Source organism: Enhydra lutris, unplaced genomic scaffold (genome assembly GCF_002288905.1).
Source record: "Enhydra lutris kenyoni isolate GAN:26980312 unplaced genomic scaffold, ASM228890v2 scaffoldscaffold83, whole genome shotgun sequence".
Lineage (NCBI taxonomy): Eukaryota > Metazoa > Chordata > Mammalia > Carnivora > Mustelidae > Enhydra > Enhydra lutris.
In genome coordinates, this window is record NW_019154167.1 from 1,564,470 (window position 1) to 1,590,273 (window position 25,804).

The 25,804-nt window shown below is 36.1% G+C and overlaps 1 protein-coding gene across 1 annotated transcript in view; it reads left to right on the forward strand.

Annotated features, from left to right (window-relative positions):
- Window positions 1-301: 301 nt before the first annotated feature.
- LOC111161315 (nucleoporin 62 C-terminal like) overlaps window positions 302-25,804 on the forward strand; it is a 42,876-nt gene continuing 17,373 nt past the window's right edge. The window contains exons 1-7 of the mRNA XM_022524906.1: window positions 302-345; window positions 6,551-6,710; window positions 13,494-13,644; window positions 13,919-13,968; window positions 14,108-14,242; window positions 16,427-16,538; window positions 20,703-20,769. Coding sequence (XP_022380614.1) covers window positions 303-345; window positions 6,551-6,710; window positions 13,494-13,644; window positions 13,919-13,968; window positions 14,108-14,242; window positions 16,427-16,538; window positions 20,703-20,769 — 718 coding nt within the window. The 5' untranslated portion in view covers window position 302. The remainder of the gene's footprint in view (window positions 346-6,550; window positions 6,711-13,493; window positions 13,645-13,918; window positions 13,969-14,107; window positions 14,243-16,426; window positions 16,539-20,702; window positions 20,770-25,804) is intronic.

Genomic DNA, 25,804 nt, shown 5'->3' on the forward strand with positions numbered 1-25,804 from the left:
ATCCCGGGACTCCGGGTGCTGGGATCATGACCTGAGCTGAAGGCAGTGGCCCAACCAACTGAGCCATCTAGGCACCCTAAATCAGGCTTTTATTATGTTTTATTTATTAGATATCATAGTATCTAATTTTCCTTGCTCTATTAGTTTCTCCTATAAATGAACCTTGTTATAATGGTATTTTATTTTTTAAAGAACTGTTCTTCGGTGACATATTTTTCTGTTTATTACTTTGATTTTTAGGTTTAGCTTCAGCATCGACTGCTGACGCCACTACTTGTTCAAGCACCATGCTGTTTACTTCAATGTCAAACGCTTCTACTTCCGCTGCTGCTACTGGGCTCTCTTGTAAGTTACTGGTTGCAAAGAAAATACCCTTATTTCGCATCAGGCCACTTAACTCAATTTGCCAATATAAGCTATGGGTCTCTTGCATCTCATAAATTATCATTATGCTTGAACCCATCTGTAACTGCTGCTATCAATAGTAGCATTGCTTAAGAACCTAATTGTCATAGCTTTAGCTGTGAATTTTATGTTAACATGATTATTCCCGCTTAAAGTGATAATTTTAAGCATATAATTCATTAATGCTGTAATATTTTGAAACAACTTCTTGAAGCTAATGGGAGTAAGAAGAGTGGGAGTTTTGCCAAGTATGTCTGAAGGGAAGAAGTCTTATTATCTATGTGAGTAAGATAAAATAGGAATTAAATGTTGGAGCCTTGCTATCATGTATTCTTCTAGATAGACCAGGTTGTGGTCCTTACATTTTACCTCTCAGAAGTGATGGATGACAAAAGGACCAGTTTGGGGTTTTAATTAACACCGTGTGTTGCCTTGTGGCTTCTCTCCTTGAAGAGGAACATCTGGATGCCTTGAGCTGAGAAGTGGGATATTAATTATCTTGTAACCCCAACTTCCTTGCTATGTATCTTCCATTAGTACAATAACAGCAAATGTTGAGCAATTCTTTCTTACAGGTCCATATAACTGACTCTGCTTTTGAGATATCTTCACAGTGCCATGCCATTTATCATTAGACTTTGTTATTGTAACCCTAGCTGTAATATGGTTCCCCCACAGGCCTATTAGAGCAAGGTTGTCACCATTCCTAGAAATAAAACTTGCCAGGAGTTGCTCATGCCTATTTCAAGATGAAAAATAGTGGTCTGTTGTCCCTGTCCTCTTGTGAAGTTGGAATAGGCAAACATTAGTTAGAATTGCTGGTTACCACTTGAATTGTATTTTCTACCAAATAGACTTCCAGTTTTGAGATGTGACTGGGATTCTGGAAGCCTTTTGATATATGTAAGCGATGTCCTTCTCCAATACAACAGATTTCGTGAATATGACCACGTCTGAGGTTGGAAGTTATAATTGTTTAATGCATTCCACTTTCAATCAGACTTGCCCTCTGACCTTTGATAGGCTTGTTTTCATTCCTGTCTTTGATGTCCTTGCTCACCAAATGAAAAGAAATCTTGACCATAGTATTTTTAAAATTAGCTTTAATGAGGTATAACTTCCATATAAAATTAACTTATTTTAAGTGTATAATTCAGTGATTTTAATAGGCTGAATTGCATAACTACCACTCAAACTGTAATCCAGTTTTAGAACATTTCTGTCCTCCAAATAAGATCTTTCAGCTCCAGACAGCTACTAATCTATTTTCTGTCTCCATAGATTTGCCTTTTCTGGATATTTCTTATAAATGGATTGACTATAGGCTTTTGGAGTTCAGCCAAAAGTTTCTAAAGGACTCTTCAGATGAAAGAGACTATATCTAAATTGCTCACTGTTTTTAAGTTAAAGTGTAATAGGTAATATTATGTTATTCTCTGCAGTTGGTGCTCCAACAACTTCGACTGGAACATTTGGTGGCATAACTTGGGGATTTGGATTAAAAGTCCCTGGAACAGGTGGAGCAGCTCATACTGCTTCTAGTAAGATCTGAGAATTATTGGGGTGTGTGATGTGTTTGGATGCTCAGTGGAAATGCGTTGTATAACAAGCAGTAAGTTGTGTTCCATAGCTTTTAGGACTAAGTAAGTTGTGATCATTTCATCAGAGTATGCAAAAGGTACACCAGTAGTGATGACTGCCAAAGTATAGTGAGACATTTGATACCAATGATGCCGCTTCTTTGAGATGACCATACTCAACACTGCTATCAAATTCTTTTCAACTTTTAAATTGAAGAAGTTTTAGTATTGATCATAGTGTTTACATTGATCCAATATGTTGGCATTGATAGTTCTTTTTTCCTAAAACATAATTTAAGTTTTGACCTGTATTAAAGTTGACCGTATTCTAAAGCTGATTACAGGAGTTCCCATCCTAAATTTGTTTCTGCCAGTTAGGAGCTACTTAAGTTGTAGGTTGAAGAGAACTTGGCTAGTTGTAGCCTTGTAGCTTATGGTGAGCTGGGTGGTTAGGGGTCAGTTGCTACTCAAACCTACCATTTAAGTCATTCTCCATTCTGGGAAAGTCTTATTTGTTTTATTTTAAAAGTTTACAGAGGGCTGAATAAACCTTTCCTCAAACCTGGTATAAATTAAAAGTCACTCTTTTCTAATTTTAAAATAATTATTCCTAAACAGAGATGTCCACCATCTATTTTTTTATTCTTTTGCATGAGTGATGCTTATCTGAGTTTCTGCTGTGTACTAGGCAGCTGGCCGACCTATGAGAGTTGTAAAGAGTGTGTCTTGAGGACTTTACAGGTTACCATATTTGCAAATACCATAACCCATAATTTTCCCTGTAAAATGCTGAACAAAGCTGATTCTTTCAGCCATGGGTTGAGTCACTGAAGTATGAATTGGCAGGCTCTTTGGTGACTCTGCCATAACCCATCCCCTCCCCAGCTAGGTCTCAGATTCCTTCCTGCAAACTGGTACCTTTGCTACTAACCCATCCCTCCTGGCCATTCCATCCACCATTAATTTATATACCCATCTCCCTGTCAGACGTATCTCAACTTGACACCCTTAACCTGGAGTTGGTTTTTTCCCCCTAGTCACCTTTCCTTCTCCCCAAGCATATTTTCTTGCTCAGACTCTTCACCTCACAAATCAACCTTGTAGGGCAGCTTTCAAGTGTCTGTGTCTGCAGATTTATTGTCAATTGGGATTATTCTCTGCCCTAAGTATAATCAGCAAGTTTTAAGAGAAGGTTGCTTGTTACCAGTCTTACATCTTTTGTGTGGAAAATGTTTGTTTGGATAGGAAAATTGGGTAGTAGGATGTTTTAAAGGATGTTTTCACTATTTTATATAACAATCTTTAAGACCATCAGAATGAGATTTATTTAAATGCAAATGTGGTGTGCAGTTATTTTGTATTTTTTATAAAACTGTGCTTCCTTTTTACTATGCATGTAATGTAGAGTTGACTGTGTTTAGTTTAGATCAAAGTCATAACGCAAAATCAAACTGGGATGGAATCTTTCATTCTCAAATCCATTGCTTTTTTGTTATTAATTGAAATACTTTTGTTATTTGAGTATTATCTTCTATGCCAGAGCTAATTTACACCTTTTTAAAATACCGTAAAAAATAAAGAACAAAGATAAATACTGTTTAAAAAGGTTAAAATAATCATACCATTTTTTTATGACTCAAGATTCTTTTGTGTTTAGGTTGACAGGTATTTATTAATTTCCTGAAGGTATTATTCATCATCTTTGTGGAGATGTTTTGGTAGTGATGGTAGTTGCTTGCTTTTTTTTTTTAATAAAAATCATGCACACATGTATATATACATATATCACTGTATCTAGAGTGAATGATTTGGTGTTTATCTTTCCAGCCTTTTTTTTCCAAACACATACAAACATACACTGAATTTGTTTTACAAAAATGGGATCATTATAAATACACGCACATATAATCCTAGATTCTGCTATTTTCTTATATGTCATCTTTGCACATCTGTCCATGCTAGGAAATACAGATTACTTTAAAAAAAAAAAGAAAAAGAAAAAGAAGAAAACAACCCTTGGGTGAAGAAAAGCTTTTTAAGAAGGACTCTTTCTTAGTTGTTTTTCTGTTTTCCATCTTGAATGTAGTAGTTACACAGTTTTTGAATGAATTAATAAAGGAGGGGTCTTCCATAGTGTGATTAAGTTTCAGTATTTCTGGAGGGTTTCTTTTCAGATAAGACTTTATTCTTGGATGAAGACTGATGACATAGAACTGTAAACAGTGCCACATGGAATCCAATCTATAATATTCCCAGTGTTTTGAGTGATTAAGTGACCTCAGGGATCCTTTGTGACTGGATATGATCTTTCCCTGTGGTGTTCATTCCACCCTCACAAAGGCTAACTCAAAGAATTAGGGAATTTGGGGGCCTGGGTGGCTCAGTTGGTTGAGTGCCTTCAGCTCAGGTCATGATCCTGGAGTCCTGGGATTGAGTCCTGCATCAAGGTCCCTGCCTCAGTTGGGGGTCTGCTTCTCCCTCTAACCTTCCCCCTCTCATGCTTATGCTCTCTCTCTCTCTCTCTCAAATAAATAAGTAAAATCTTACAAAAAAAAAAAAAAGAATCAGAGAATTCTTGTAAGGATTCTTGTGGCCAAAAGGGAAATGGAATCTTTTGGAAATGTAACACAGGTAATATCATCGCACTGAACTTTAAAGAAATGGAATTTAAGAGTTATTCTGAAGGAATAGGGACCTAAATCTATTGGATAAACATAATTCGGTTCTATTCACTTAGTCTTCTCTTTTGTAACTTCCCATTGGTTTCCTTACCTCTTTTTCTACCTTACTATTTTAGCTTATTCTTTTTTTTAAAGATCGTATTTATTTATTTGATAGAGAGAGAGAGTACGTGCGTGAGCAGGAGCATGAGGACAGGAGGGGCAGAGGGACAGGGAGAAGCAGACTCCCTGTGAGCAGGAAACCTGATGCAGCCACTGGATCCCGGGACCCTGAAATCATGACCTGAGCTGAAGGCAGAAGGCACACACTTAACCAACTGAGCCACCCAGGTGCCCCTTAGCTTATTCTTCATTTTGACTTGCTCAGAAGCCTTAATTCTACTTCATATCCATTCTCTGTTGGTTCTTTCAACCCCCCTGCCTGTGATTGGATTCTTTCTACACTTTTGGGAATATTTCCAAATTTCTGCTTACAATCTGATTCTTACCATATTTCTGGAAATATTTCTGTATTTCTACCTATAGTCTGATTCTTTCCATAGTTCTAAATTTTTAAAAATGAGATTCTGACCTATTTTATCCCTGCTTGGCTAGAGCTTTCTGTGCCAGACTTGTATAGGCTGCCAGTAGTATGTGAGATGGATACCATGCTTTGGATACCCACCCTTGTCCCAATCAACTGTGAACCAGGAGCAAAGGACAGAATTCTTGGAATAAAGAAAGAGTATCTGGGCTTGATCCCTGAGCAGGAATGGAGAAGGCCAGTTTCCCTCAGTATAGGCTGTGCCTGTTTTGGCAGGCAGCATGATTTATGTATTTACCTCGTATGGCCATTAACCTGAAAATATTGCTAATTGGGAAAGCAAGGCTAATGTAAAACAAACAATTGTGTACATGTTATAATGTATTTTTATAACAAATTTCTTGTTACAGAAGCAGCATCTATTGATTACCAAGAACATTTGAAAACACAGAGAACCAAAAAGAAGAAAACATTTGCAGTCCCCACCAGCTGCAGTTTTCTGAGAATTACTCTTTAAGTGCTCAGTGTGTAGGAAAAACCAAAAGTGCTATGGAAGTTCAGAAAACCAAGGGATGATGATGGAGTAGAAGAGAAGTGGGTGACAAATATGAGGGAAGGAAGAATGTGAGTTAGGCCATGAAATATAGTGAGGATTTCATCTAGAGAGGGCTAGGTATTCTAGTAGGGGTACAATGGAAGAAGACATGTAAGAGAGAGGTCTGGGCTGTAGATGAAAATTTAAGAGACTTTCACCTATTAGTCTGGTGAAGATATATGCCTCGTATGGGCTATAACGTTGAGAAACAGGAACTCTCCCTTACTGATAGAATGTAAATTGGCAAAATCTTTTTGGTTGGGCAATATGGCAAGATATATTAAAATTTATAGCATGCTGACCCTTTGATCCAGCAATTTCATTTCTAGGAATTAATCACACAGGTACATTCATGTAAGTATGCAAAGACATAGATGTACAGAGAGTTTGTATAAGATTGCAATTATTCTTTCCTTGGAAGTTTAGTAGAATTTTTCAGTGAGGTCATCTAGGTCTGGAGGGTTTTTTTTTGGGAAGAGTTTTGAGGATTGATTCAGTTTCTTTAATGATTATAGGTCTGGTTAAGTTGTAAATTTTCTTTTTCAACACACATATCCAGGATTTTAAATTTTTAGCAGAAAGGTTAATCCGGATGTCTGGCCTGCTGTATATCACTTCATGTTACAACAGTGTTGAGTACTAATCCACACAACTTTGAGTTTAATTTCACATTAAAAAAAATGTTTCTATAGCTTTTATCCTGAGTGATCAAGGACGAAATAAAATAAGTCTCTTATTTCTTACTAATGTGCATTTTATTTTCCAGCTACAACATCAACGACAACCACCACCACTGTCACCACTACCACCACCACTACCACAACCACCAGTGGCTTTACCTTGAACCTAAGGTCACTGATGTCATCTGGGATTAACAACATTTTTCCAGTTGGCATTAATTCGCTACCGTTTACTTCGACTGTTAAGTAAGTCTGTTTCTTTGAAAATTTATGTGAATTTCATTTTATTTATCATGTACAAGGTATAATTTTCTTGTATAGCTTTAGAATAGCGTTTGAAATTTGGGTAAATGACTCAGTCAAAGGAGCAGATAAAGGATTTCTGTAGCTTAGGAAGTGGAATGATTAATAGTGCACCTTTGTTTTATTACCATTATAATATGATTATTACTAATAATAGCTAACATTTACTGTGCAATTACTGTATGTTTAGCTAAGTGACAGTGCTTTACAAACATCATATCGTTTAATCCTCACAATAACTCTATGAAGTTGGTGCTTTTTTTGTTCCCACTTTATAGATGAGAAAACTGGAGCATGTAGGAATTTTATACTCTGTCCCTGGTAAAGGTTGAGCCCAGATTAAAATTCAGGCAGTTGAATCTATGCCATGTTCTTCTCTAATTGTTTGGGTTTTTTAATTAATTTTTAAATTTTGAGACCATTGTAGATTCACACGTGCTTCTAAGAAATAATACAAAAAATTCTGTGTGTCCCTTACGTAGTATCCCCCAATAATAACATCTTGCAATGCTGTTGGTACAAGTGATACCATCAAGATATAGAACAATTCCATCAGCACAAGGATCCTTCCTGTTGCCCTCTTATAGCCACACTCACTACCATCCCCTCCTTTGCCTGACCCTGGGCAGGAATGAATCTATTCTCCATTTCTATAATCTTGACATTTAAAAATGTTACACAAATAAGTTCTAAATTATGTGATCTTTGGGCATTTTTTTTTCCTAGTCATACTTCCTTGAGTTTGTCATGTGCATTAATAGTTTGTTCTTTTTTATTTCTGAGTAGTAGTCCATGGTATTGTAGATGTATTACATAGTCAACTTGTTGATGGGCTTGTTGATGGACTTCTAGGTTGTTTCCAGTTTCTGGCTGTTATGAATAAAGCTGCTGAGAACATTTGTGTTCAGGTTTTTTTTTTTTTTAAATGAGTGTAAGTCTCATTTCTCTGGGATAAATGCCCAGAGTGCAGTTACTGGGTGGTATGGTTGTTGCATGTTTATTTTTTTTTAAGATAATGCCAAATTCTTTTCCAGAGTGACTATGCCATTTTACACACTTGACAGCAATGTATGAGGGATCCAGCTTGTCCACAGTCTTACCAGGATCTGGTGTTGTCACTATTTTCATTTTAGCCCTTCAAATATATGTGAAATGTTATCTCATTGTGATTTTAATTTGCATTTCCCTGATGATGAATGATGTTGGATATCTTTTCATGTGTTTATCTGCCACCAGCGTATCCTCTTTGGTGACATGTCTGTTCATGTCGTGTCTTTTGTCTGTTTTCTACTTGAATTTCTTTTTTTAATTTCAAGTATTGAGAGTTATATATACTAGGTTCAGTCTTGTCAGATATGTGGTTTATAAATATTTTCCCTAAATTTGTAACTTGTCTTTTTGTCTTTTTAACAGGGTACTTTGCCAAACAAAAACTTTTAATTGATGAGGTCTAGTTTATCAGCTTTTCCTTTAATTGACCATGTTTTAATGTCAAGTTTAGGAGCTCTTTCTCTAACTCTAGATACCAAAGATTCTCTTATTTTTTTTCTAAAAATTTTACAGTTTTATATTTTGCAGTTAATTTTTGTATGAAGTATGAGTTTTAGAGTAAGTTTCATTTTTTTTTTTGGTTTGGGGTGTCCAGTTTTTCTAGCATCATTTGTTGAAAGACAGTCTTCAACTTCTTCCATTGAATTACTTGTATACCTTTGTCAAAAATCAGTTGGACATATTTGTGTCAAATGTTTATTCTGTCTCAGTTGATACAATATTTTAGGATTTTTCCTCTTTAGCTTAATGATATGGTGAATTACACTGATTGATTTTCAAATGTTGAGCCAGCCTTACATACGTAGGATAAATTTGACTTGGTCATGCATACAATTTTTTTAATACATTTTTGGATTAGTTCGATAGTATTTTGCTTACTACTTTTTTATTTAAGTTCATGAGAGATATTAGCCCATAGCTTTGTTTTCTTTCATTTTTTATTCTGTCTTTGCTTTTGGTATGTGGATAATTCTAGCCTTATAAAATGATCTGGGAAGTATCCTCTTCTGTTTTATAGAAGGAATTATATAAAATTGTATAAAAATTGTATTTGTTAAATGTATGCAGAATTCTCCAGTGAAACCTCTAGGCCTGGATATTTCTTTTTTGGGAGGTTTTAAGTTACAAATCAATTTCTTTAATGGTTCTAGGACTATTCAGTTTATCTGTTTCATCTTTGGTAAATTTTACTAGTGTGTGGTATTCAAGGAATTGGTTTAGTTTTCTAAGTTGTTGAATTTATGACTATAAAGTTGTTGGTGGTATTTGCTTTTTGTGCTTTTAATAGCTGTTTCATTTCTTCTGTTGGTGTTCTGTACCTTTCTTTTATCAATTTTATTCATCCTTTCCCAAAGAAGTAGCTTTTATTTCACTGATTATTCTCTATTGCTTTCATTTTCAATTGCATTGATATCTACTATTTATTATTTCTTTCCTTCTGATTGTGTTGGCTTCATATTGCTCTTTTCCTAGTTTCTTGAGGCATGAACTTAGATTACTGGTTTGAGACTTTTCCCTTTTCCTAATGTGAATGTTCAATGCTATAAATATCCTCACCATTGCATTAGCTCTGTACCACATATACTTTTTAAAAAAAAAGATTTTATTTATTTGAGAGAGAGCGAGGGAGCAAGCGGGAGTGCACGTGAGTGGGGGGAGGGGCAGAGGGAGAGAGACAAGGGTTTTGATCCCTGGACCCTGAAATCATGACCTGAGCTGAAGTCAGATGCTTAACCAGCTGAGCCACCTCAGTGCCCCTGTGTACCACATGTTCTATTATGTTTTATTTTCTTTTTCATTCAGTTCTACTTTTCAAATTACTTTGTGAATTCCTCTTTGACCCATAGATTATTTAGAAGCATGTTGTTTAATTCCCAAGTACTTGGAGATTTTCTTGTTTTCTTTCAATATTGATTTCTAGTTTGATTCTTTTATAGTTGGAGAACATGCTCTGTATGACTTGAGTCTGTTTGTATTTCTGCAGGTTCATTTTATGATGAAGATAAGAGTCTTTCTTGGTGGCTGTTCCACAGGCCCCTGAAAGTTGTGTTTTCTGTATTGGGTGGAGTGTTCTATATATGATGATGAGTTCCTACTTCATTGTATTTTCAGATCTGTATCCTTGCAGCTTTTCTCTCTATTGTTTCTTTCGGTTGTGGAGAGTGGCAATTTGAAGTCCCCAACTAGAATTGTGGAATGCTCTGTTTCTCCTTTTAGCTCTAACAGTTTTGCTTTTTGTATTTTGAGGTTTTGCTGTTTGGTTGCCTACATGTTTAGGATTGTTGGCCTTTCCTGGTGATTTGATTCCTTTATCATTATCCAGTGTCCCTCTTTGGTAATTTTCTTTGCTCTAAAATTTACTTTATCTGGTATTAATATAGCCATCTCTTTTAAAAAATTAATCTTGGGACGCCTGGGTGGCTCAGTTGGTTAAGCAGCTGCCTTCGGCTCAGGTCATGATCCCAGCATCCTGGGATTGAGTCCCACATCGGGCTCCTTGCTCATCAGGGAGCCTGCTTCACCCTCTGCCTCTGCCTGCCATTCTGTCTGCCTGTGCTTGCTCTCTCTCCCTCTCTCTTTCTGACAAATAATTAAATAAAATCTTTTAAAAAAATTAATCTTACTTGTATGTCTTTTTCTATCACTTTACTTTCAACCCATTTGTGTCTTTGTATTTGAAGTGAGTTTTTTGTAGATAGCATATGGATGGATCATAATTTTTATCCAGTTTCTGCCTTTTAGTTGATATATTTGGCACATTTACATGTAAGCTAATTATTGATATGTGAGGGCTCAAATCTGCCATTTTATTATTTGTCTTTTGTTTGTTACTTCTGTTTTTGTTTTTCTTTTGTTTTTTTTAATTTCCCTGTGGGATACTCAAACATTTTTTAGGGTTCCATTTTGTTCTATTTTTATAGTGTTTCTGAGCATATTGCTTTATATAACTTTCTTACTAGTTGCTCTAGGTATTACAGTATACATATGTGACTTCTAATAGTCTGTTCATGTTGACATTTTACCACTTTGGTAATTCCATTTAGCACCCTTAACTCTTCTTACCTTTTAATTGTCTCCAGTATTTACTCTGTGTACATTGAACACCACGTTATGTGCTGTTATACTTTTTGCTTTAGCCATCAAATATGACTTAAATATTCATGAGAAGTTGGATAGTCTATTATACTTACCCTTTTTGCTCATTTTGACTTCTTTCCTTTAAGAAGTTCCAAGCCTTCTTCTGTTTTCATTTTTATTTTCTGATTAGCCAATTTTCAAGGGTACATTTGCCAACAACAAAAATCTTGCAAGGGAATATATTTTCCTTTCACTTCTGAAGGACATTTTCACCAGATAGAGAAGTTGTGGTCAACAGTTTTTTTTTCTTTCAGTACTTGAAAACTGTTGTGACACTTCCTTTTAGCTTCCATGGTTTAAGATGAGAAATCTGCTGTCATTCGAATTGGTAGTACCTTTTAAGTAATGTGTTGTTTCTCTCTGGCTACCTTCAAGATTTTTTTTTTCTTTCTTTATCCTCAGTTTCCAGAAATTTAAGTATTATGTGTCTTAGTGCAGATTTCTTTGAGTTATTCTGTTTGGGGTTTGCCCAGCATCTTGAATTTGTAGGTTTATGTCATTTGCCAAATTTGGGAAGTTATCACCTTTATTTTTCAGAATACTTCTTCAATCCCATTTTCTCTTTTCCTCCTAATCTGTCATCCTCCAATGGTACAAATGTTATCTCTTCTGTTATTGTCCTCTAAGTTCTTTTGATTTTTTTTTCATTTTTGTGTCTTTTTTCTCTTTGCTGTTCTGTAAATTTTATTGATATACTCTCAAGTTCACTGATTCTGTCCTTTGTCATTTTCACTCTTGTATCAGACCCTCTAAGTGAGCTTTTTAGTTTCCAGTTCTATAATATAATTATAATATAATTTCCATTTGATTGTTTTTCATAACTGGAGTTTCTTTGCTGACATTTTCTAGTTTTCATTTGTTTCTAGAAAATTCCTAATTGCTTGTTGGAACATTTTTTTGATGGTTGCTTTGAAATTCTTTTAGAGAATTCCAGTATCTGATACCTCTCAGTGTCAGTGCCTTTGGCTTATCTTTTCTCTTTTGAGTTGTGATTTTCCTGGTTCTTGATAAGACGGATAATTTTAAGTTGTATCCTAGACATTTATGTCTATTATGTTAAGGGAGTCTGGGTCCAATTCTAATTTTTTCAAATCAAGTAATCCTTTCATTGGGGTATAGTACAAGGGTTGGGTGTGTTTGCATCTTCAGCTTCCTACTAGACCCTGCCCATACCACCCCAGGACAAGTGGAGTACTGACTCATACTGCCTCAATGTAGATGAGTGGTATGAAAGTTCAGCTACCTCCTCAGCCCGACTGACTCATTCCCCATGAAAGTGGGGCAGCGGGTCACACCACTTCATTGCCTCAAGTGGGGATGTAAGCTCAGCCCTCAGCTGGGTCCCTGGGACCCCCGAACAAGAGGAAGTGGGGGACTAACTCATACTGCTTAGTTGCTGCAGAGCAGAGGCAGAATTTCAACTTCCTTTTGGGCACCACTGGTGGAAAAGGAGTGAGGAAGCAGGATATCAACTATTCTGCATCTTATCACTTCATTCAGCCTCTTGATGCTGGTTTGGTATGGAAGCTTAGCTCCCCACTAGGCCTCACGGACACAGGCTCTGGGGAGAAGGAGGTTGGGGTACTGACTAGCCCTGCTTTGCCCTGCCTCATTCAGGTTGATTTCTCCAGTAGGTGTGGAGGTTAAGCTCCTCACTGAGCCTTGTTGACACCAGGGGTGGTGGGAAGTAGAGTCCTTACTAGCTCCAGCTTGCATTGCTTTGTTCTGTCTCAGTGATGCCAGGTGGGTATAGTGGTTAAGCTCCCCATTGGGTCCCACTGGCACTGGAGACAAGTGGTGAAGCCTAATGGTAACTAATCCTTTCCCTTATTAAGTCTTGTTGCCATTGGGTGGGTATTTAGATTCAGCTTGTCACTGGCCTTTGCTGACAGAACCCTGGTAGAGGAAATAGAACACTACCTGCCTCTCCTGAGCAGAGAATTGATGATTACCTCTCTGCTTAGCCCTGCTGACACTGCCCCAGGAAAGGAATCAGAGCATTGCCTGGTTCTGCCAGTCACAGGCTAGAATTTCAGCTACCTGCTTAGTTTATTTGATACCACCTGGCAGGGGAATCAGAGTTCTGCTTGGTTCTGCCCAGTGGAGGATGGACGATCAGCTGCCTACTTTGTTTTGTGGATGCTACTTAGATTTGGAATAGATAATTTTCACTAAGAGCTATGGGGAGAGGGAGTCCTATCTCTGGCCTCATGCACCCAGGATGAAACTTGCATCATGCTGAGCTGAGGGCAAGGGAAGGGAGCAGGTGTGGCACAGAATTTAGCTGTTCTTACTGAAATTTGGTAGATTTCTTAATAGATTTTTTTAATTTGCTGTATTCCTTTAGGATAATTTCCAAAGATTTTAAAATGGTTGTTTTAAAAATAATCTTGACTACCTATGCTGGTTCTGTTGGGAAGCAGGTCTGGAAAATTCACGTGATAATTTCTTCTCTAAGTCCTCTGGTGTTATTCATTTAAAAAATATGGTTATACTTTTAAAAATGTGATCATATGGTCTTACTGTATCCTTTTTTAGTTCAATTGTAACTCCCGTGATGACTTACGGTCAGCTGGATGGTCTGATAAACAAATGGAACCTTGATTTAGAGGATCAAGAGAAGTACTTTCTTCACCAGGCCACTCAGGTCAATGCTTGGGATCGTACCTTGATTGAGAATGGTGAGAAGGTAAGAAGATAGTCTCATTAATCTACCTGTATTGTACAAGTATTTTCAAAGTCTCAGTAGTCTGCCTGCATTGTATAAGAGCACAGACCTGTTTTGTGGTTAATTTTCTATCTCAATATTGGTGATCAACTGAAAAATATTTTCCTTATGTAATGAGTGTCCTGAATTAGGAAATTGTTTATATTTGAAGTGTATATGAGAAAATTAGTATTGCCTTAAAATTATAACATAAATTCAAATATTTACATTATCATATTCTTGTGTTCCTTTATAGATTACTACTTTACATGGAGAAGTGGAAAAAGTGAAACTGGATCAGCAGAGGTAGAACCTTAGACTCCCTAGGTTGAAAGATTAAATATCTGTTTCTTTGTCCATTCTTTTTTCCTTGTTGTAGTTTTTGACATTTATTATGACACTCCAAGTTCCTTTCATCAGCCCTTCCGCTGACTTGTTTTTTCAGGCTGGAACAAGAATTGGATTTTATCCTGTCACAGCAGAAGGAACTGGAAGATCTCTTGACCCCTTTAGAGGAGTTTGTGAAGGACCACAGTGGGGCTCCTTATCTGCAGCTAGCAGATGAGGATCATGGGAAGACGTAAGTAACTGAATAAAGATCAGGGAATGGGGCAAGACTTAGCTACTTAAAAAAAGGAAAAAATAGAATTGAAGGGCAGGGAATAAAAATTGGTAGAAAAGGACAAGTTCTTATAATTGCCATTTATCAACCTACTTGGCTGTTTTCCATTTATCTTTTCGGGATGCCTGAAAATGAAGTAATCATTCTGGCAGTTTTGTTTTATAGCATTTTTTATACTTACTAATCTCAAGCTTATACATGACCACTGGAAAGTTTTTATATTTGTCAAGTTTGTTCTTAAATTAGAAATACAAGTTTTATGTGTGTGGTATCATAGTACCATGGGATATTTATGGTGTCCTGTTTATATTGACTCTTTTAAACCTAATGTTCATGCAATTGCTTCAGTGATAAATCACTGGCTATTTTAAAGGCAATTTGTTAATCTGGGGGCAGACTGCATAGCTTTCAAAAATTGAATGATTTTGTCAGTATCTTGGACTGAATCTGTGTGTGTGTGTGTGCGTGCATATGTGATTCAGTCTTTTTGTTTATAATATTACCAAGCAAGTGTCCTCACAGTAACTTCATCTCTCTGGAACTGAAATTTGGTAATCAGGCCAAATAATGAAGTGTTGTCTAAATGTGCTACATAAACCAGACTGAGACCAAATGAGACTCCCTTTGGTAATGGACTATTAGTGAGTTAAAACTGAGCTTATTTTCTAAAAGCTTGCAAATTAACTTTTTTGTAGGTGCATGAAATATGGCAAATACAGCTAATCGGTATGGGCCCTAGTTCTTTTTTTTTAAATTAACATATAATGTATTAGTAGCCCCAGAGGTACAGGTCTGTGAATTGTCAGGTTTACACACTTCATAGCACTCACCATAGCACATACCCTCCCCAATGTCCATGACCCCACCACTCTCTCCTCTCTCCCTACCCTGCTCTCCCCCCGGCAACCCTCAGTTTGTTTTGTGAGATTAAGAGTCTCTTATGGTTTGTCTCCCTCCTGATCTCATCTTGTTGCATTTTTTTCCTTCCCTGTCCCCCAAGCCCCCCACTTTGCCTCTCAAATTCCTCATATCAGGGAGATCATATAATTTTCTTTCTCTGATTGACTTATTTTGCTCAGCATAATACCCTCTAGTTCCATCCACATCATTGCAAATGGCAAGATTTCATTTCTTTTGATGGCTGCATAGTATTCCATTGTATATGTATACCACACCTCCTTTATCCTGGACCCTAGTTCTGTTTCTGCTTTTGTATTTCAGCCTTTGTGAATCTTTTTTTTTTCTCTGCATTGGTTTCTATGCATTCTATCATTTTTTGAAGCCTAGAGAGTTACATTCTTGGACATGAGTACTTAACTGTAATTTGAAGGAATAATAGAAACGTAGTTCTTTTCAATTATTTTTATATAGTCAGATTTATATTGTGATGGAATCTTTAGTAGGATATTCAGCAATCAAGGAAACCAATTACCTTTAAATACTCTGGGACAGAAAGGCAATAAATAGTTAACAATAAATCTCATTGAATCCTTTAATCTTTATAGATATTAAAGTTGAAAAACTCTGATCACTTTAATTCATAAAGATTTTATTGACTAGGTTAAGTGTGTATGTATGTGTGTAAATATTTTGCGTGGAAATCTAGTTTGGAATTTAGCCAACTAATATTTGCTGTGTACTTAGAAGATTTATCTACCTTTGATTATTGTTAATCTCATTTCTCAAAATATCTTTTGTTGGATGATGGAGTATATTTATTGTAAGGTTTTACTTTGAAAATTTATTTAAAATCATTGAAGACATCTCAGCACTTATTGAATACACCTAAACACCAAATAACTTACTATGTATCTAAATGTCTTACGAGTTCATTTTAAGAGCTAAAAAGAGCTTTGTTGCTTGGGAGGTCCCTGGAACATTATCCAGAAGGTAAATAGGTGACTATAAAAATGCTGAGTTGGTTAAAAGCCTTCACCTATGGAGTCTTTTTAGAATATGGTAATAATAAGGTCATGAATGCTGCCTACATAAAAGTGTGCCATTTGTCATAACTGAGACCTACTTAGAAGGCAGGGGGAATTGGTGCAAATCCAGCTGGCAGTATCATCTTTGTATGTCAGTAACAAGACATAATGGAGAAAGCATTTCTTGTTAATCTCTTTATTTTACCTGCTTTTTCAGTTACAAATTAGCAGAAAATATAGATGCTCAGCTGAAACGAATGGCCCAAGATCTCAAGGACATTGTTGAGCACCTGAATAGAGTTGGAAGTCCTGCTGACACTACTGACCCGGTGTGTGAACTACTTTATCTATTTAGACAACCAAGATTTAGTATGAAATTAGCATTCTGTGAGTTCCTTTAGCTGGTCATCTTCTCCTGTCCTCCTGTGCTCCTTACCTGCTTCTATAGATATGAACTTGGGGTATAGTTAAGTGCGGCAAGAAATATTTAGGAGCAGAATAGGTTATGAGATTTTTTTTTAAGGTTTTATTTATTTATTTAATTGACAGGGAGAGAGATAGCAAGAAAGGGAACACAAGCAGGGTGAGTTGGGAGAGGGAGAAGCAGGCTTCCTGCTGAGCAGGAAGCACCATGAGGGGCTTGATCCCAGGACCCAGGGATCATAACCTGAGCCCAGGGCAGATGCCCAACAACTGAGCCACGTAGGCACCCTAAGGTTATGAATTTTTGTGATTATTTCCAGGAGGGTAAAAAAAAGGACTTTCCTCCCTAAATTTTCAGGGGTTTCTCCCTGTTCTTCACGAAGCTAAATATGTCCCTGTATTTATTTTTCTGTTCCCTTACTCATTGGTTAATTCATTCCTCCTTTTACATATTTTTCTGTGTATTCATATAATTGTGAGTATATGTGTTTGGGTTTATTAGGTATATCCAGGCAGGCCTGAACTTATGACTGAGTTATGTCTTAAATGTTTGATAAGTCAACTACTTGAGTCTTAAAATACATTTTTTCATAGAGACTTTGTTAGATGTGGTTATTAGGTTTCCACCTGCCTCATAGGATCTACCTACCTCATAATGTAAGTTTATTTTAGCATGGGAAAATAAAGCTGAGGCTCCAGTTAGAGCTGAGATGTTTTGAATTACTTTGGCCATAAGAAAGGTTTGGTACTTTTCCCCTTTATCTATGGCCTAATTAAAGAGCTTATTTCCTCTACCTTTCCAAGTTGTCTTAGCAACTAAATGGGAGTTCTTCTTTTCCCCTCTCTCACTCCATGGGAGTGGTGGTAAGAAGATTCTTCCCATTGTAGGAACTGCCATTGTACATTCTGTCTGTTGAGTATAATTCGGAATGGGACCAAGATCTGGGTTGGTGAGGACAATGGATATATATTGTGATTATTCTTCAGTAAGCTCTTTGTCCAGTCATACAGACGGTTCTTTATCTATTTACACATTACTAGCTTTTTTAATTATAAAGAGACAGCATGGTATAGTTGAAAAAGCATTAGAATTTTATTTAAGTCACTTAATCTCTCTGAATCTTAGCTCCTTCTTTTGCAAAATGTCAAGGGTCGACTTAAATGATCTTGAAGTCCCCTCTACCTATAAAAATTATGCCATTCTCTACTTTGGGTGAATCTAAAATTGAACAAAGATAAATATAAATTAGTCTGGGATTATCCATGCTACCATCTTCTTGTGTTCATATAGATGATCAAAGAGTTGACAGATTAGAAGTTTTCTTTTTATGAAATATTAGCTCACCATTGTGATTATAAAGTCCACAGTTACTTTATAAAACATTTTTTTTAAGATTTTATTTATTTATTTGACAGAGAGAGATCACAAGTAGGCAGAGAGGCAGGCAGAGAGAGGAGGAAGCAGGCTCACTGCTGAGCAGAGAGCCCGATGCGGGGCTCGATCCCAGGACCCTGAGATCATGACCTGAGCCGAAGGCAGAGGCTTAACCCACTGAGCCACCCAGGCACCCCTATAAAACAATTTTTATGTGTAAATAAATACATGCAGATTTAGGCATGAGGCAGAGGTGATGTCTGGTCTCTCTGTGTTGAAATAAAATAAGTTTCTGAACAGAGTAAGTGAAAAGGGACATAATCCTATCCTTCTCCTTTTTCTCTACTTAGCCTTGGATTGTTTTATTTTATTTTGGTAGTGGGGAGTAAATGGTGTGAGTCTTTTGTTTTTGTTTTTCTGTCACAAGGGTGATTGAGATGTTTAAGATGAGTGAATTAAAGATAATTGCTGCTCCATAGCAGGACAAAAGAAGCAAGAGATCAGCAACAATTCATCTCTTTTCTCAGATAGCATAAATGATTGGGTGAGAAGCAGAGAAAATATTTGCTGAACAATAATATTCTGGAAGATAATTTATTGTAACCAGATCAACAAAGCTTCCTTACTATAGGCCATACACCAGGGTAGAAAAATAGCCACAGTGTTTAATAGTATTCACAATGATGGGATTTACCTGTTTATTTTTACTGTTTGTATGTGGGGCGGGGGTGGAGGGAGAGGGTATGGGGGAGGGGGTAGAGGGGAGGAGGTACAGAGGAGATGGGAGAGACCACCTGACACCTAAAATTTTTATTAAGCAGATCTATATTATGGTATATGGTCTTCAGTTACATTTTCTTACAAAAACTCATTGTTCCTACTACAAGTTGTATTTCTATTTGTTATGTTAAAATGCATTAAATTTCTGTTTTCATTACATACTGTTCTTTTAAGTGTAGTAACATTTTCATTTCCTCCTACTTTTATTTTAAAAAATTTTGAATGTCTAGTGTGTCTCATTACAAAGTTATTACATATACTTACTCAATGTATTATGCTTGAGAAATATAGAAATCTGTGAAGAAAATTAAATCATCTCTATTACCAGTACCCTGCTAATATATTAGTATATTTTTTCCAAGTCTTTTTGCTATGCTGGTAAAAATTCTCCTTTTGTTTTAAATAGCATTGGAAGCATACATATATACAGTTTTGTATTCTGTTTTCATTTCATATTCTTTCACGTTTTCCTAAAATTTTAAGCATTCTTTGAAAACTTTGGAAATCTTTGAAAATATTAATGACTCTGTAATATTTCATTAGAGGTGACTTTACCATAATATATTGAATTACTTTTTTAAATTGGTGGAAAGATCGTTTCCAGTACTTCGCCATTATACAGTTGATCTCTATGACCACTTATGTTTAGATTTGATTATTTCCTCTGAATAGATACCTAGAAATAGAATATATTGAGTTAAAAGGTATGAATATTTTGGGGCGCCTGGGTGGCTCAGTGGGTTAAATCCTCTGCCTTCGGCTCGGGTCATGATCCCAGGGTCCTGGGATCGAGCCCCACATCCGGCTCTCCGCTTGGTGGGGAGTCTGCTTCCCCCTCTCTCTCTCTGCCTGCCTTTCTGCCTACTTGTGATCTCTCTCTCTGTCAAATAAATAATAAAATCTTTAAAAAAAAAGTATGAATATTTTGAGACTGTTGATATATATTGTAAAAATTTACATTTTGAAGGGCTGGGTCAATTTTTATTACTATAGGCTGTATAGGCATCCACCTATTTTCTCCACACAGTTGACAACTGAGTATTACCATTTATTAAAAATTGCTGACTTGGAAATCTTGCTATTTGCAAGAATATGGTTGGAACTTGAGGGCATTTTGCTAAGTGAAATAAGTGAGACAGAGAAAGACAAATACCGTATGATCTCACTTATGTGTGGAATTTAAAAACGCCAGCACCAAAAATACAAGCTTGTAAATACAGAGAACAGATTGGTGGTTGCCTGAGGCAGGGGTTGGGTGGTGGGTGAAATGGGTGCAGGTGGTCAAAAGGAACAAATTTCCAGGTATAAAATAAGGTATGGGGATGTAATGTACAACATGATGACTACTGTTAACAATACTGTATTGCATATTTGAAAATTGCCAAGCGATTAGATCTTTAAATGTTATTATCACAAGAAAAAAAATGTTTTTAACTACATACGGTGATGGATGTTGTTAACAAGACATATCGTGGTGATCATTTTGCAATATGTACAAATAGCAAACCATTGTGTTAAATGCCTGAAACTAATAGAATGTTATTTGTTAATCATACCTCAACAAAATTTGCTGATTTGGTTGAAAAAGTAATGTTTTAAATTTTATATGAATTTCTTGTCTTGTGAAATGTCTTTTAATATTTGTTTTTAGTTATTTTTATTCTGTGGTAGTCAGTGTCTTATTGAATTATAGGAATCAAATTCTTAACAGTTTCAAAATAGATTGAAGTAATATAAAGATGTAATGAACATTACGAATATGAAATAGCAGAAAAAGCCATTAATATTTTCTATATCCTCAGTCCATTTCTTACCAAAAGAAATGAAAAGTCACTTCCTAATTTCAATTTTTTATGTTTGTTTTGTTTATCATATCAGAATTATCATAATCTAAAAATTTTGTATGTGTGTTTAGCTCCAGCAGATCTGCAAGATCCTGAATGCTCATATGAACTCTCTACAGTGGATTAATCAGAATTCAGGTGGGAGTTTATTTGTATGTGAAGCTATCTGTTACTGCAGTTAGAAAATGTGATGCAAGGGGCGCCTGCGTGGCTCAGTGGGTTAGGCCTCTGCATTCGGCTCCGGTCATGATCTCAGGGATTGAGCCCTGCATCGGGCTCTCTGCTCAGTGGAGAGCCCGCTTCTCCCTCTCTCTCTGCCTGCCTCTCAACCTACTTGTGATCTCTCTCTGTGTCAAATAAATAAACAAAATCTTAAAAAAAAAAAAAAAGAAGATGTGACGTAAGTCAGGTTTTGTGCCCCGTGACCATGCTCAAATGAGAGCTTGGTTATAGGGGTATTACTTAACTTACAGTATGTATACATTAATTCTGAAGAACTATAATTGTTTGTTTTTATAAAATGGAACATGGTAAGAATAAACTAGAAACTAATGAAAATAGGGGCTGTATAGGAATGAGGTGGAGGAGATAGGGACAGAAGCAGGACTTCCCTATGTTTATATCTTAGTATAGTTTTGACTTTCTGGCCCACATAAAAGTTTAAATACTGAAAAACTAGAATTAAGCCAAAAAAACTGGGAAGGAAGACAAATGCTAAATTGAATACATACAAATTGAAACCAGACAAACCTATAAAGCTGTAACATAATCATGCAGCTCAGATAACTTTTGAACATGGTGTTCTTGATAGTACATTCTTACTAGCATATAATCTTAAGGACAGAAAGAACTGCAAAGAAATCTTAAACTTACTTAAAAAGTTATTGTTAGTTTCAGAATTATACTATATTATGTTTCTATATATTCTAATATAACAATATTATTGCCATCCTATATATTGTAGGGTAAAACAGAAGCATAAGGATAGTGATGGTAATGGAAGACAAGATAAAATAGAAGATATTATTCTGTTCCTTCTTTTATGTTTGTATCATAAATTTGATGCAAATATTAGTATGACTTCCTGTTCCCTTGTTCTGTTTATACAAAGGGCCAAGAAGCAATGACACCCCACTAGCAATGAACAGCACATCAAGCACCTAAATCTTGGTTTTTAAATACCATTTCTATTAAAAGTAACCAAGGCTTCTTGGGGAAATATCTAATCTCAAGTTTCAGGCAGGGAATGTACAGGGTGAGTTTGGAAATTTTTTATTTTTTATTTTTATTTTTTTCAGAGAGAGACAGAGAGAGAGAGAGAGAGCAAACACGGTGGGGAGGGGACAGAGTAAGAGAGAGGGAGAGAGAATTTTAAGCAGGCTCCTTGCTGAGCACAGAGCCTGACTTGGGGCTTGATCTCGTGACCCTGAGATCATGACCTGAGTGGAAATCAAAAGAGTCAGATGCTTAACTGACTGATCCACCCAGGTACCCTGGGAACTTTTTATGCAAGCAAATAGATTGTTCAAAACTAATGGGGTTATATCAGGACAAGCCCATTGTGCTTGAATGGGCTTCTGTTGGCCAAATTAGGATAGTTTGAACATCAAAAAGAATATCAGTAATGGATTATTATAATACCCTGAGGGGAGATATCCATGAATCTGCAGTGATGGGGGTTTGGAGGGGAGGGAGAGAGAGAGAAATGGGATGTGCAGGGAAAAGCCTTTATAGAAGTGTGCCAGCTAATAATTGTAGAGAGAATGATGGAATTAGAGAACTGCAATTAAAAAATTTTTAACAGAGCATTTTTATTAAGCCTACCCTGATATTGAATACCTTGCCTCATTTATAAAATGTTTCAGCTGTCAGTCATTTCTTGGCAGAAAAAATATGCCCGAAGGAATGGACCAAGTACAAATTGCATGTTACTGAGTTAATTTATAAAAGCAGTTTTGTTGAAGTATAATTTACATACCGTAAATTTCACCCATTCTAATTGTATAGTTTAGTGAGAAAGTCACTACTTTGCCTCCCCAGCATCATGATGATTCAAGCAAGGGTCATTAGTGAATGCTAATACTACTGAGTTTAAGATTGTTGAGGAACACCTTTACAACAGAAATATCTGACAAGTACCACTTTAACCAGATGATAAAGTTTAACGTCACTAACAGTGGAATAACTCGATGTGCCTCTTGATCTGACATGATAAGAAATAAATAATATCATATATGTTATTTTCTTATCAAAACTGGTTTATCTGAATCTAATCATAAAAAAAATCAGACATTGTACAGGTGCGACATTTTGAAAGATAATGTAGTATTCTTATAAAAAAAAGTTTAACTGAATAAAATCACAAGAAAATAATCAGACATTCTATGTGTAACACATTGTTAAACATGTGAGACTTTTTAAAAAAGTCAGTCATAGGGGGGCGCCTGGGTGGCTTAGTGGGTTAAGCCTCTGCCTTGGCTCAGGTCATGATCCCAGGGTCCTGAGATCAAGCCCCGCCTGGGTGGCTCAGTGGGTTAAGCCTCTGCCTTTGGCTTAGGTCATGATCCCAGGGTCCTGGGATCAAGCCCCGCATTGGGCTCTCTGCTCAGCAGGGAGCCTGCTTCCCCCCTCTTTCGCTGCCTGCCTCACTGCCCATTTGTGATCTCTGTCTGTCAAATAAATAAATAAAATCTTTTAAAAAAAAAGTCAGTCATGGGAAACAAATTCAAAGCCAAGTTAAGGGGATTGTCTCAGATTAAAAGAATCATAACAATTAAGTCTATTATGTTAATTTTGGATATGGATCAGAACCAAGAAGATATTTTTCTCTTTTCTTTTGTCTTTTCTTCTCTTCTTTCCTTCTTTCTTTCATTCTTTTGTTCTTTCTCTCACTCGTTTGCTTTCTTTCCTCCTTTCTTTCCTTGCCTGCCTTCCTTTCTTACTGCCTGCCTTCCTCTCTTCATATTTTTTATTGAGGTATAATTGATCTATATCATTATGTTAGTTTTAGGTATACAACATAATGATTCGATATATACACTGAAATGATCATTATAATAAGTCTAGTTACAATCATAAAGAATTACAAAAAAACGTTTTCTTGTGATGAGAACTTTCAGTGTTTACTCTCTTGGCGACTTTCAAATATACACTACAGTATTATTGACTATAGTTGCCATGCTGTACATTACATCCCCGTGACTTATTTATTTTATAATTGAAGTTTGTATCTCTTGACTCCCTTCACCCATTTTGTCTTCTCCCCTCTAGCAAGCACTGTGCTGTTCTGTGTATTTATGAGTTTTGTTTTGTTTTGTTTGTTCATTTGTTTTGTTTTTTAGATTCCACATATAAGTGAGATATGGTATTTGTCTTTGTCTGACTTATTTCACATAGCATAATACCCTCTAGTTCCATCCTTGTTGTCACAAATGGCAAGATTTCATTTTTTATGGGTGAGTAGTATCCCATTGTGTGTGTGTGTGTGTGTGTGTGTGTGTGTGTGTAGTGTGTAGTGTGTATATCAAATCATCTTTTTCTAAAAAAAATTTAATTCCAGTATAATTAATGATGTATTAGTTTCAGGTGTATAACATAGTGATTCAACAATTTCTATACATTACTCAGTGCTCATCATGATAAGTGTACTCTTAATTCCCCTCACGTATTTCGCCCATCCCCCCACCACCTCCTCTCTGTGTTCCAATTCTTCTTTATCCATTCATCCAGCAATGGACACTAAAGATTAGGGCCATATCTTGACTATTGTAAATAATGATACGATTAACATAGGGCATATTTATCTTTTCAAATTAGTGTTCTTATTTTCTTCAGATAAACACATGGTACTGGAATTGCTGGATCATTGGTGGTCCTTTTTTTTAATTTTTTGAGGAACCTCCATACTGTTTTTCATAGTGACTGCACCAACTTATATCCCCATAGCCCCACCAGAGTGCATGAGGGTCCTTTTTTTCCCACGTCCTCTCCAACACTTATTATTTCTTACCTTTTGGCTAATAGGCATTCTGACAGGTGGAGGTGATGTCTCATTGTGACTTTGATTTTCATTTCCCTGATGATGACTGATGCTGAGCTTCTTTTCATTTGTGTGTCTTCTTTGAAAGAATATCTATTCATGTCTTCTGCCCATTTTTAATTGGATTGTTTTTCTGCTATTGAGTTGTATAAGTTCTTTATATATTTTGGATAATAACCCTGTATTGGATATATCATTTGCAAATATCTTCTCCCATTCAGTGGGTTGCATTTTCATTCTGTTAATGGTTTCCTTTGCTGTGCAGGTTTTTTAGTTTGATATAGTCCTATTTGTTGTTGTAGTTGTTGTTTTATTTTGTCACCTTTGCTTTTGGAGTCAGACCCAAAAAAAATCATTGCCAAGACCGATGTCAAGGAGCTTATCACCTGTGTTTTCTCAAGAAGATGTTATTTAGAACAATTGGGGAAACTGGATAAGAATTGTATATTAAATGATATTAATGAATTTTTTACTTTTTTACATGTGTTACTGTGGTTATGTAGGAAAACATTTTTATTCTTAGAAGCTGTATGCTGCATTATTTAGAGAAGTGTCATGTCTAGTTTTCTTTCAAGTGGTTCGACAAAAATCTTGTGAAAAGAAAGAGATTGAGCAATTTGAGGCAAAATAGTAATGGGGGATTAATCTACATAGAGGATATACAAGTTTGTGATTTTTTACTATTCTCTCAACATTCTATAGATTTAAAATAAAAATATGGGGGAAATAATTTTTATAGACTTTTGCCTAAAATATGGAATATTAGTGAGACCTCAGTAATTGAGATAATGGAGGCTAGTTAGGCAATCAGTTGTTACTCTTTTTGAAGACGTATTATGAAAATAATACAAATTTTCTCATTTCTCATTTCCAGAATCCTCATTCTCTTCATTCATAGAGGTCATCAACCCTGAACTTCTTTACCTTTTTTCCCTTCTAGACATACCTATACCATCCTCAACTGGGTATAGAAACTATCCTTTTCTAAACTCTTGAATCATCAGAGTTCTATAGAACTTAACAGAGTTGAGTTCTATATTGCCTTAGTATTCATTACCTGATAGGGAGAAGTTTCTGGACGGGTTCAAGTCAAGGCATTACCACTTAATAGTTGTGTGACCTTAACTGTTAGTT